Below are 13,349 nucleotides of genomic sequence, written 5' to 3' on the forward strand. Positions count from 1 at the left end.
AAGCCTAAAAAGTTGTGAATTTTGCCATGGGAAACTTTCCTTTTGTTGCTGCGTGTACACATGCTTACACACAATCAGTCACACAGCCACGTCATCACATCTCTTATCTCTGTATATTTTAGACATATTTTGTATGTTGTAGGTCAAGTGAGGAAATAAATAACATACTAAGAATTGTTTCTCAATTCATCATTTAATCTGCATCACAATTTTCCCCTAATCCCAAATTGATTTAACTGACCAGAATCCAAAGTTATTTAATTCACTATCAAAGTTGATTAAGAAAACTAGTTTTTAGAAAACGTAATGTAAATCTGGATTGCTAAGTTCATATTTTCTTAAAGCCAATAGTGAATTAGTCATTGCATGATTATGATATTAACCACCTGTTAAAACAGTGAAAGCTGTAATGATTCTGGATGTGTGGGAACAACCAGCAGGAGACTGAACATTTAGTTATTTTATTTCAACACAGTGTAACTTCACACAAGTCTCATTGTTCAAAGCATGGAGATTAATAACGTCCAGCTTCACAAAAACAAATAGTGCAGACTTATCAGCACAAAAGATGATGCATATTCACTAATTAACTCCGTGCGAACTCGCTCCTCGGTGGTTTCACGCCTCCCGCCCTCGCCTGAACCCACCGAGTCTTCAACGTCCCCAGAGTCAGAGTCCTGTACGTCACCTCAGTAGCGTCACTGTATTCCCAGGCGTCAAAAAATCAGCCTTGGCCGGTCTCCCAGTGTAATAGGACGGCTAACTGAGCTAACAGGCTAATGATAGCTGCAGCACAGTTAGCAACAGTGTCCTGGTGACTTCAGTGTGAAGAGGCCTGTGTTGTAACAATCCCCTGGACCTGTGAGGAGCAGCTCCTGAATAGAATTTGGGGTGTTTTTTTTTTTTATTTCTGCCACTAACTGATGAATGAAAACTTAACGGTTCAGTTAATTGTGACTGTGTGTTTGGACTACCAGTGACACAGCTGCAAAAGCTGCATTTTTTGTTGTAGATGCTGTGGTAAGAAAAAAGGAGGGGATTAAATAAATCTGTAAATGGGCTAACAGAAAGTCACACACAGGAATGCACAGCAATTGTGGGGAGGAAGTGGCGAGACAAAAACGTGATATGATTGGTCGATGTGTCAGTGCATCACTGGAGAAGGGTTGGGCGTTTAAAATATATCGCTTGTCGACGATGGGCTGAATCCGTCGCCTGTTGGTGTTTTTGGGGGGCGATATTTATTATTTTATTTTGCTAATGTAAAGGTCTGCGGAGCGACAGCCGCTGCTCTGTGACGTTTCTGGTTTTATGTCGCTGGTTTCCATTGAAAATGACTTGTAGCCTGATGCTATATGGTTGAGACTGTGAACATACTGTTAAGAGGCAGTTGATCCTACTTAAAAAAAATGTAGGAAACCTTAAAATTGCCTTGAAACAGTTAAGTAAATATAACTATTATTCTTAAGCTATGTATACTTTACTTAATTGTGAAGTTGATCCAACTTTAAAAAAAAAGTCCAGCTTCTCAAATGTGAATATTTCCTTAAGTCTCAATGACGTTGAATTGAATATTTTTGGGTTGTGGACAAAACAAGATGTTTGTGGACGTCATCTTGGGCTTTTGGAAACCATAATTAACATTTTCTGACATTTTATGGGCAAAACAACTAATCGATTAATCAAGAAAATTGTCAACAGTTTCAGCAATGATGAGGATAATCATTAGATGCAGCCCTAAATGAATGAAGTTCTCCTTTCTAAGTGTAGTGAAGAGTGATGCCTTCAAATACAAGAGTCCTGCAGTGAAGTCTACATTCATGAAGTTAACATTTATTACAGGATTGCTGTATTAGACTGCATTATTTTAAGCTAGGTGTACCTAATTAACTGGCCGCTGATTGTAAATTAGCATTTATTTTGGTTTGCAGTTTTAATATAACCAGTTTGGAGCTGCAACTAAGAAAATTTTCCATAATTGATTATTGTCTTGATGAATCTATTAGTTGTTTGTTCCAGAAACATGTTGATCAGTGTTTCTCGAAGCCCAAGATGACGTCCTCAAATGTCTTCTTTTGTCCAGAACCCAAAGATATTCAGTTTACTGTCAAAGAGGAGCAAAGAAACTGGAAATACTCACATTTGAGAAGCTGAAATTAGAGAATTTTGACATCAAAATAGTTGGTGGTTCATTTAATAGCCGATTAATAATCAATTATTGGATTAATCACTGCAGCTCTAAACCAGCAAAACCTCTAGTTGCATAATGTTACCAAACCATAAGAGAAAAAGAGCAGAAATAGACTTTTTGTTTGCCTTTTTTTTTGCTGTTGGCACAGAGGAGTTACTGCGGGTGGATAAAAGTCAGTTTGCACCAGCTAGATTTTGAATCCACGCATGATTTTCTTTCGAGTCTTCTTCTGTGGTGCTGGTCATGCTCGTGCCTCCTCTTCCCGCTGCCTCCTCTCATCATCTGGCCAGCAGAAAGCCTTATCTGGCTACTCCATTTCCTGTGTGAGCCAGGGCCCCCGCTAGGGTACCGGACGCCCTCATTACATCCACAGCCTTGTGGGGGGTGTTTGGGTGGACTGTGTGTGTGTGTGTGTGTGTGTGTGTGTGTGTGTGTGTGTGTGTGTGTGTGTGTGTCTCTCGGGAGCGTACACGAGTGTAGTGGAACTTCATTCTAAAGGCAGCTGTTAAAAGCATTTCCACTAGACTCGGGGGATGGGGGAGTTTATGAGTTACAGAGTGTGTGTGTCTATCATGTGCTTTAGAGAAAATGTGTGTGTGTGTGTGTGTGTGTGTGTGTGTGTGTGTGTGTGTGTGTGTGTGTGTGTTGAGTCTACTCCCAGGAAGCAGTGGAGTGAGAGAAATTGGGGAATAGGGAGAGTGACGTTATTGACTTCCTGTTTTGGTATCGACTCGTGCCAAATGGAACTGGCTGAAGTGAAGCGGAGCCGCTTGGCAGCAGCAGTCCTGTGTTTGTAAATAGATTAGCATTAGCATCTGTAATCAAACGGGGGTTCTGGAAAGACGACGTCGAGGGCAGCCACGAGCGCCCCCCCCCTCCTCGAAACGTCACGGCAGAGACACGCCTCGGCGCCCCGTCCGTCCGTGGGATCAAGGTGCAGTCATGACGCTGCAGTCGCCCCTCCACCACTTCCCACAGTAACCCTTCAGTAGAATTTCTTCCAGCTGAGACATTCACACAGTCACCGCGTACAGTGTGACTCCTCCTGGCTGGAATGTGATTGCAAGAGACAGCATGTCAATACGGAGACATTAGTGACCAATCCTTGTAACAGTAAGAGAGACTATTTTAAAAAAAACTGTGTGCCAGTAAGCCAGCATGTACAATACCATCAGCCTGGCACTGACACATCTAAATAAAATGCAGCCATTAATAAAAATTATCTAGGGATCGGCTGATACTGGATTTTTGGGGCTAATGCTGGTACGATATGATAAGTATTTTTAAGCAAACATGTCAACATGTTCCAGCCTCTCAAAACTGAATAATTACTTGGCTTTGTTCTTTGTGATATTTAACTGAATATCTTTGGGTTTTGTTTATTTATTGATCAGACATTTTGACGTTTTTCATCCTTCTCAGGCATTTTTGTAGTCCAAAAGGTTGAGGCTGAGGAAAAATATCATAAGTTTCAGGGTTAAAATCAAGCTTCTTTAATTGCATTTGTATTAAAGGGATAGTTCACCCAAAAATGCAACTTAAGTCATTATCTACTCACCCTCCTGAAGATTGAAGGCCAGGTTTAGTTTTTCAGTCCACAAAAGCTAAGCTGGAGTTTGACAGGAAACCAGCAGTGAATGGTGTTCAAACATAAAAAAAAAAAAAACAGAATAAAAATTGAACTGAATTTGTTATATATCCCAATTTCAAACATTTGCAGAAAGAAATCCGGCTCCTTGATTTGCAGAACTGCTTGCAAAGGCCTGATTACTTTTAACTCTGGTTTTTGCTACATGGTCTGTATCACAACACCCTCCAACTGTAATTTGTTCATCATGATCACTGTATTTATTTTAGAATCATAAAATGCTTCCTGCAGTGCAACATACCACAGCAAACACTATAATAAACACTACAGTCAACAACAAGTGAGGTCTCATGAGTTGTGTGGATCCATCGGACCGATACTGTGGGCAGCTGTTGCATAAAAAGCCTGAATAGAAAATGGTGGGAGGGAACGAAGCAGCGAGGTTGTAGGTGGATTAGTTTCTAAAATGTACACAGTTGAAAGCTCTGATGAAGACGGATGAAGATGACCCTTTGATTAGCCTGGGTTAAAAATTTGTAATCGAGTTATGATTCTCATAAGTAGTAGCCATGAATTATTGAATAAGTGAGGATGAGCACTTGGTGGAAGACTCTGTTGTTGAGTCTCACCACATGAAACTAAAATATTGCCCGTGATGGTAACATTAATCCTGTTTAGCTGTCATCTAAGTCCATTTTCAAGCAAAAGTGCCAAACACTGATGGGTTCTAGTTTCTCAAGTGTGTAGATTTGTGGTTTTTCCTTGTCCTCCATTATAGTAAATTAAATATAAAGTTGAATATAAAGTGAATATACAGAGTACAACATACAAACTCAATCTTTTACTCTGGCTTCAACACTCCACCCTGACCAGCTACAGCAACCTCAAAGGGTCAAAACTCACATTTGTGCTGTGTGTAGTCCTCAAGAGCTCCATTAATTTGTAATTAAATCTTATCCATCATCTTATATATTATTCTTATAGCACTGGTTTGTAGAGCAGGAACAGCTGGATGTAGCGGTTTACTTCAAAAAGTATTTTATTTACCATAATTTATACGCAGTATAGCAGTGATGCTGCTGAAATAAAACTTAAAGGCTGACTGACTTGTGATGATCATGATATACAGTCTCTAGAAGTATATTATCCAACTTTTCACAGGGTCTTTAGTTAAAAAAAGCAAACAAAATTGCAATAAATCATCATATTGAATCACAATACTAGGTTCTAACCTTACCTTGTTTACAGAGTGCATGGGAGCGTTATTTTTTTTCCCCAAGACTGTTACACCAGAGTCCGTCCTTCTGTGCTGTGATTGGCTGTGAGTGTGAGAGTAGACTGGCACACTGGAGAAGTGGGTCGGTTGTGGTAGATAAATGGATCAAAAACAGGACGTTCACCCAGGAGACTGGTTTTTGTTTCCTGTGTGAAGCTAAATGTCCCTTTGTTTTTAGACTTTGTTGATTTATTTTCAGTTAGGTTTAGGCACTAAAACTGCTTGGGTAGGTTCAGGAACAAAACAAACACTTGGGCAGGTGTAGAGAGTTCTCTGTCAGTGAGCTTGTTAACAGTACAGTCAGTTTAGGAACAAAAAGTACTAGTAGATTTACAAAGAAAAATCATGGTTTATGGTTAAAATAGATTCTTTCACAACCTTAAAACATTCTCTGCAAATTACACGGACATGTCATCAAGGTGACTAGCTTATCACAGCTCAGTAGTATTAACCAATCACAGCACAGTAGGGCGGGACCAGGCGGAACCAAAATCAAACCGTGACTCTAGATGCAGCCTTCCGCATTTTGTGAGTTTCATGAACAGTGTAGTTTCTCCTACAGGCTTAGAAGGGGAGCGTGAGGCGAGCGGTATCCAATTGGTTGTAATCCACCCTCTCACCACTAGATGTCACTAAACCCTCCACACTGGTCCTTTAACAGACCCTACAGAGTAAAGTACTGAGTGTCTGTTATCATTTACTAGAAAGTAAGTGGCAGTGAGTTCCTCGGGGCGGGGTCTCCAACCTTTTTGGACCTGTGGACTTGATTTTAGGGCTGTTTGGTGAAGAATCAACCACAGTTTCATCCACTAACTCCCAGCACAGTGGACCAAATCAATTAGTTATCGACAGTCACTGTCAACCCCTGACAACAAACAGGATTATGTAATATCAGCTGCTTGCTTACGTCCCACTCAGCCTCTCAGAATAACAAACTGAGGACATGAAGTCAGCTGAAGCAGTAAAAAAAAAAAAAAATAAATAAAAAATACTGTTGATCAGATATGGGCTAATTTTGTACTCGCACTAACCTCTGAGTCCATTTAGATTCATGTCAGGCAGCATGAGCGAGAATTAAGTGTTTTTAAAAGTGTTATCAAGAACTTCTAGGAAAAAAAACCTCCTTCCATATCAGAGCTGGAGCAAGTCAAGCAAATATTTATGCATCCTCCAGGAATTGAATAGGTCACTCCTCCGCAGCGATTCTTCCAATGCAGCCTTGGTGTGCTATCATGAAAACAAACTGGTTCATCCTCAAATTCCACTCTGGCGGATATGGCCCCTAGTGCAGAAAAACCAAACAAGACTGGCTTCTCCAGGAACAGAGGGTCACTGCCTGGAGTTGGCAGGCTCTCCTTAAAAGGCTAAGAGAGAAAGAGCAGCTGTCAGACCACTGAAAATCTTGGAAACCCGAGTGTACCTGACAGCAATCTGACAGGAAGTTGTCTTTGGCCAACAGCTACGGATTAATGCTTCACAGTGCAACAACAAAGAGCAGACGGCCCACGTTCAGCGGGACTTGTAGACTTGATGTTAAAAGGCAGGACCTCAAAAGTTGCTCATTCATCTGGTAAAGACCAAAACATTTTTCTAAAGTATGAAAACTAAATGTGTTCTTATCCCTGGAAGAAAATCTTGTTAACCTTTTCACCAAAGACATTTCCTGGAGTAGCTCCAGAGTTTACGTCTTGACATCATATATTAGTCTTACTCAAGTCTTAGTAAATAAACTTGCAATAAAAAGACAAATAATTCCTTCAGTGCAAACAGTATCTTCCATATTCAGTCTTGATTTTGCTGCAGTCCAGCTGAAACCAACGTGAACCAAAGCCACTTTTAGAGGACAGAAGATTTTATTCAGCACATCAGCCGCTGTCATCAGTTATCTTAAGCCCCAAGTCATCGTGATCTTTGTGATTCCCCACCAGATCGATGGCACCATCTAATTGCACACCCATTAAACTGCCAGATATTGGAAGACAGTAGTGATACACCCAGTTAATACCTCATTACAACTTTAAAAGTCTACAATATGGCTTCACCAAACCTGACGTCCTGGAGAGAAAAAAGGTTTAAAGGACAAGTCTGCCGTGACGATTTTCTTTTAGGCGCAGGGCAAAAATAAGTGCAATTAAAGTAAAGTCAAAATTAAACGTGGAAATGCTGTTGCGGTGTACTTTTCATTTTGTCATTTTCATTCTTTAAAACTCACCAAAATGCAACAAAGTCTCAAAGTTTCACAATCTTCCCTATTTTTCTGGTCTCAAAATTCTGGTAGTGCCTGACATGGCTAGCTCCCGATTAATCCACAAACGGTCAGAGTGGAGTGTCGATAAAACTGAGGTGGCTGAATGAAGCGCCAACCTTGCAGCCAGTTGTCTGTGGCGCGCACCCTTGATTATGCCTAACTTCAAGCTTTGATATAATTTAACGGATGAGTTGCATAAACTTCACCCTCTGTACAGCCATCATGTACGGGGAAATTAGGTTTAGAGTAGGGCTGTGATGGTTTTGTTTTTTGACTGCAATGAAAAAGAAATGGTTTAGTGCAACTCCACAAATAATTACACTTTATTGGAATTGATTGAGGGTTACTCTTACATGAGTAGCAGAGCTCCTTTAAGCAATTTGTACAGAGCTAGAATGATTAATCTAATATTAAATTATTCGCCAACTATGATAAATGATTAATCTCTTTGGGTCATTTTTTAAGAAAAAAAGTAAGAATTCTCTGTTTACAGCTTCATAAGTGTGAATATCTGAATCGGTTTTAAACTGGCTCCTAACATGTGTTAGAGGAAGAAAATTTTTTGTTTGTCTTAGGAACTATGTGTCAGGGAAATATGTGTTACACAAGGAAGCTGCCTCGCCCCTCTGTTGTTCTCCCTATACATGCTTCCTCTCTGTGATTTCATTGGGGAACTTAATGTTAATTTCCATAACTACGCCAATGAAATGCAACTGTATTTATCTGTAGAGCCAAATGAGCCAAAGGTAGAAAGGCTAGGTGAGCTTGTTTTTAGTCTGTGCCCAATGCTTTGCTTTTAATTGTCCTTTTATGTTGTTTTTAGTTGACAGCTAATGCATTTCAGTCAATCTTGTTCACAGTTTTTGGCAGGTTATGTCCTAAATGAATCTTAGTGCCTTGATTCTCTCTCAGATTTGTGTTATTCTAAGGGGAGGGAGCATCAGAAAAGTGACGGTGCTGCTGATGGAGCAGAAACTTAGCAAGTTGTCAGTGTGGCAGTAAATGTACAGTTCAGGGTTACAGTGTGTCCGTTAATACACGCTGCAGTTTTGGCATTTCTGCATTGGCTTCACTTTTCAGCCCTGGAGGTCGTCGCTTCTGCAGGACCAGTGGTAAAACATTTAGATCATGTGGTCACGTGTTCAAAGGTGGTCTCTGGTGGATTTGAATGACCTCCTTGATCTTTCTCCGGTCGTCTGCTTGTTCCTCGTCAGCCTTCTCTCAGTCGGTACTGTGATTGGTTCTGGTCTGGTGTTCACAGACAGACAAAGTCACAACACTCCACTTGCTGAAGAAGACAATGAGATGTGGTTGAAACCCAGCCAGCGGTCATTTTGAGCTGAGATTATTTTGTACACATGGTGTTCCCAAAAGTCAGAAATCAACTTCCTGTCTCAAAGTTTCAGTCCAGAAAAGAGACACCTGGTAAGACAAAGTATTTGGCACCCAGCTTTCCCAGTAAAACCAGTCAAAAGGTGCATAATGTGTACACTGTTAGAAATAAGGGTTCTAAAATGGTTCGTCCTGAAGGGCTGGGGTTCTACCCAGAAGAGTTTGCTTTTGAAGACCCGTTTTTTGATGAACGGGTTGTCAAGGGTTCTCTGGAAGACTAAGGGGTCTTAATAGAACCTCTAAAGTTCTTTTATTTGTGTTCTTGCATGCTTGTGTTGTTGCCTCATCACTAGATTATAATTTGGTTCTTTGTAGGATTCTTAGAACACAATGTTCTAGATGGAACCCTTGGAATATAAAAAGATTTTTGGTAAGATGAAGGTGGATTCCTTTTAGCACCCTAACAAAGGTTCTGGATAGAACCCCAGATTGAGTTGAAAGTGTAAGTGTTCTAGATGGAAACTTTTTAAAGGATTCTACCAGGAACTAAAAAGGGTTCTCCTATGGGGATAAACCAAAGAACCCTTTATGGTTCTAGTTAGCACCTTTATTTCTAATAATTTATTTCACTGTTTAGTTCTGTCACCAGTCAGTTTATGATCCAATAGTCAATATTTGATGCCAGTGTCGTGGAACCCTGCTGGAAATGATCAGGGGTCGGTTCTCTAGTTCACTGAAGGCTCAGAATTCAGAATAACAATCGTCCACATTCTTCCTCATGTGAATCGGGTATGAAACGACGTCAGCCCTGTCAGGTGCAATCATCCCTCATCCCCTGCATGTTAAGGCATCTGAACAGAGCAGAAGCTGCAGGCCCTCCTGTCTGTGAAAGCGCTGGCTTTCCTGAGGAGAGACAGTGGCATCCTGTCTTTAGGCTCGGCGCTCGTCAGTGATCGTTTTGTATTCCTAAAGAGACGCGGACTCCCAGAACTTTGACTTCCTGTCTCCCATGCGTGCCCCACCGCCGCTGTGCCTCAGTGGAGAAGCGGAACCCTGTGTTAAAAAGTGCGAGCTTTCACTGCCTCCTCTGTCGCCTTTTGACGATTCACTGGGTGCTGACTCGCTAACTCTGCGGGTGCTGAGGGTGGTGGGGGTGGGTTCCTGAAGGAGTGTATAATAAGAGCAGAGGGGAGGACAGGAAGCCCCTGAAAGACTGTTGGCTAAACGCATAAGTTGTTTGCAAGATGGGTTGAAGGCCTTTATGGTAAACACATTTTCCAAAGTACAAGTGCAGTGTACAATATGGATTTGATGAGTTGTTAGCTTTGAAGCGGTATCTTAACATTGTCTTGGACTAAAAGCTAGCAAACTTTTCTCTGATTAAATAACCCGACTGTGCAGTTCCACTTAACTCCTTTCAGTTGCATCTTTATGCTGCATTAACATGGATTCAAGCACATATTCAGCAGACACTAGCTGATCACATTTAGCAGCTAAAGAGTCAGGTTTGGTGCGTCAGTGGAGACCAAACAGAGCTAAAAGAGAGTGAATGCTGGACTTAGATTCACCAGGTGACCAGAAACAGACTATAACTGAATGATAATGTTGTTCTGTAGATTTTAATCATGATTTTAACATTGTGTTGGATTTAAAAGTTGCAAAAACACATTTGTAAGCTAGCAAACTTTCCTCTAATTAATTAGCCTAACTTTGCAGCCCCTTCAACTTAATGGAGGTTTATAGTCTCTACGGTTAATTGTTTTGCTTGTACAGCCTGTAACTTTATGCTGCATTAACATGGATCCAGGGACACATTCAGCAGACAGACACAGTTAGCCACTAGCTGGTCAACATTAAAGAGAATTTTAGTGGCTAAAGAAACAGATTTGGTGCATTGGTGGAGAACAAAGCAGAGCTAAAAGAGAGTGAATGCTGGACTCAGGTCATTGTTTTGCCTGTGCAGCCTGCATCTTCATGCTGCATTAACATGGATCCAGGACGACGGTGGACAGAAAACCAGATGTCATTTAGTTGGACGAGAGCAGGATGGTAAAATTAGATGAGAGCAGCAGTAATGATGGATGGCACCGGCATCCAACATCAAAATATTTTAATCAAAATTTGCAATTGGATGTAACGTAGTTTCCTCACAAAAGAGAAAACTTTGACTATTTCTAAACTACTTACATTTATAAGAAAAATGTTATAAATTTATTTAGCTAATATATTTTCTTCCATTCTCTGTAAACAATACAACATCACCATAGCAGCATATCTTAATTTTGCCGTCCTGCCATTGTCCTGGCCTGTCTTTGTTTTTCTCCTGATGCAGTAATCTTACCAAAACTATGGAAGTTTTTCAGTACCATGTTATTAAAAGTACTAAAGCTATAAAAAAAAAATAAAAAACATCAGTGTTGAACTCTGCAATGCTTTGGTCCCTTAGGGGCCGCAGAAACATAATATTTGTTAGTTGATAAAATATCAGTGTCAGCTAATAACAAACACTCAGATGTCTTACTAAGATTTTAAATTGTATATAGAGGTCTAATTATCACCAGTAGTCCGTTATAATGCTGGTTGTTGTTTTTAGCTCTTTTGCACTCTGCTCTTCTGAGGATCTTTCCTGTGGCTGCAGACAGATTTCACAAGAAGCTAATCAGCACCTTCAGATTAAAACATGTTAAATCCTCGTGTGTAAACTTTACATCAGAGACTTTGTTGTCCAATTAATCATCTTCTTCCTGGCAAAGAGGAATAGAAAACCAGAATTATCTTCTCACCAAACATAATTTAATTTGCTGCCACTGTAGAGCTGCTTTATTAGGACTCAATAACTTCATGTGACTGACTTTACTGCCAGAAGTCTGAGGATGTTGCCCTGTCATTACTGCAGCTTGGTGTCATAAACACCAGTTCAGCAGGATTCCATCTTCTTTTTCCCCTCTCATGCTCTTGCACTCACTTTGTTCACTTTAAACTGGAAGTTTTCTTTTACTGAACAGAACTCCCTGTTCGTCTACATGCTGCGTCACTCCTCTGATTTACTTGTTCTGTTTAGCTTTCTTTTTTTTTTTTCCCCTTTCATGGCTTTCCCCAAAAATAGCTGTGGTTAACACACGAGATGAACCAGCCAAACTGAGGAATAACTTGTGCAAAACCAGTCTTTTTGGTTGGCTGCACAAATTACAGTTCACACATTTTATTTTGTACCTCCCTGTGTATATATACGTTCTGGAAACACGCCCGTCCTTCAGACTATATAACAGCACATGACACGCTATCGTAGACGTGTCACTAGGCCGTGAAATCGTCAGATATTCTGCGAGGCCGCAGATAGCGCTTCCTCTGAGGATGTATCGAGTTTAAAGCCCAGTTTCACTTCCTTCCTGTTTGACCCTTCGATTACGGGAGAACAACGTTTGTGACCACATCTGTGTCTGTTTCAGGCGACCAGGCAGTTTCTGGAGGAAATCAACAAGTGGACCAGTCAGCATGGAGTGTCGCCTTTGTCCAGGGAATTGGCCGTCAAGTTCCTCATGGCTCGCAAGTTTGACGTCCTCAGAGCCATCGAGCTATTCCACAGCTACAGGGTAAGAAAAGATAAAAAAGACACATGAAGTCTTTGAATTCAGCATGTTGCTCCCTTTTTTTAATAAAAATAGTAGCTATGACCTAAGCTTGTGCATGAAATTAGCACAAATTGTCTTTGGCAATAAATGTTTGAATTATGTTTGTACAACTGGAAAACAAAAACAATGGAGCAGTCAGTCCTTTTTATAAAATAAAGCAAGATAGATTAACTCTTTCCCTGCCAGTGTTTTATAATAAAATTGCCAACCAGTGCCAGCATTTTTTTTTTTTTTTTTTTACAAATTTCACTGATTTTTCAGCACCCACAGAATATTCACTTCTATGAATATATTAACATGGAATAGATCAAAAGAAAGAACGGATCTTCTAGTTGTCAGACACAAAAAAACATTTTGTTCCAAGTTTTATTCTCTTTTATAAGCTCTTGAATGTTGGTTGGTTGCATCAAAAAATCCACTTTTCAGACAGAAAAGGCATTTTTGTCAAAGAGACATTTTTAAGCAGAATATCAGTGTTTTTATTTGTGTTTTGTCCCCACCCAAAACACTGTCTGAGAGGCCCGGGGGCTGGAGCGCTATCTGCCCCGGCCGCGGCGTGGGTGGCAGGGGCTGCAGTGTGAGCAACCCCGCTCTGTGCCTGGGCTCTGTGCGTGGATCATGCGCTCTCTGACCCGGCTGCGGCAGGACCTCCAGGCACTGCAGCGTGTGCAGCCTGCCCGTGCCTCGGCTGGAGGTCCGGGAGCTTTAGCACAAGCAGCACCACTCTGTGGCCGGATCATGATGCTCTCTGACCTGCAGATCTGCAGCTGAGCACCACGTTTTCATGCCAGATAACACCATCTTCTTCCTCTGCTGCTCAATTTCTTATTGTTATATTTGATCTAATGTTTCCTCTCTACAGAATATAAAGTGATAATAGTGTGAGATTCATACTTGGTTAGGTAACTAATAAACACCTAGACTTAACTGCACATCAGGACACAAAATTTGGTAATTAAAATATGCAAATTGGTCCAACTTTGAGAACATTTGGAATTGTTCTAAAGTTCCAAATGATTCCCACTAAGTCTGCAGTGGAAGTTGGAGCTTTCATTAAGACAGTTTGAATTACAAAGTCCCTA

The 13,349-nt window shown here is 40.8% G+C and overlaps 1 protein-coding gene across 1 annotated transcript in view; it reads left to right on the plus strand.

Annotated features, from left to right (window-relative positions):
- ptpn9a (protein tyrosine phosphatase non-receptor type 9a) overlaps positions 1 to 13,349 on the plus strand; it is a 38,904-nt gene that overhangs the window by 2,372 nt on the left and 23,183 nt on the right. Inside the window, exon 2 of the mRNA XM_084733999.1 lies at positions 12,085 to 12,228. Within this exon, the coding sequence (XP_084590125.1) occupies positions 12,085 to 12,228 (144 nt within the window). The remainder of the gene's footprint in view (positions 1 to 12,084; positions 12,229 to 13,349) is intronic.

The sequence above is a fragment of the Lutjanus erythropterus genome, chromosome 13, assembly GCF_056507025.1.
Source record: "Lutjanus erythropterus isolate fLutEry1 chromosome 13, fLutEry1.hap2, whole genome shotgun sequence".
NCBI lineage: Eukaryota > Metazoa > Chordata > Actinopteri > Lutjaniformes > Lutjanidae > Lutjanus > Lutjanus erythropterus.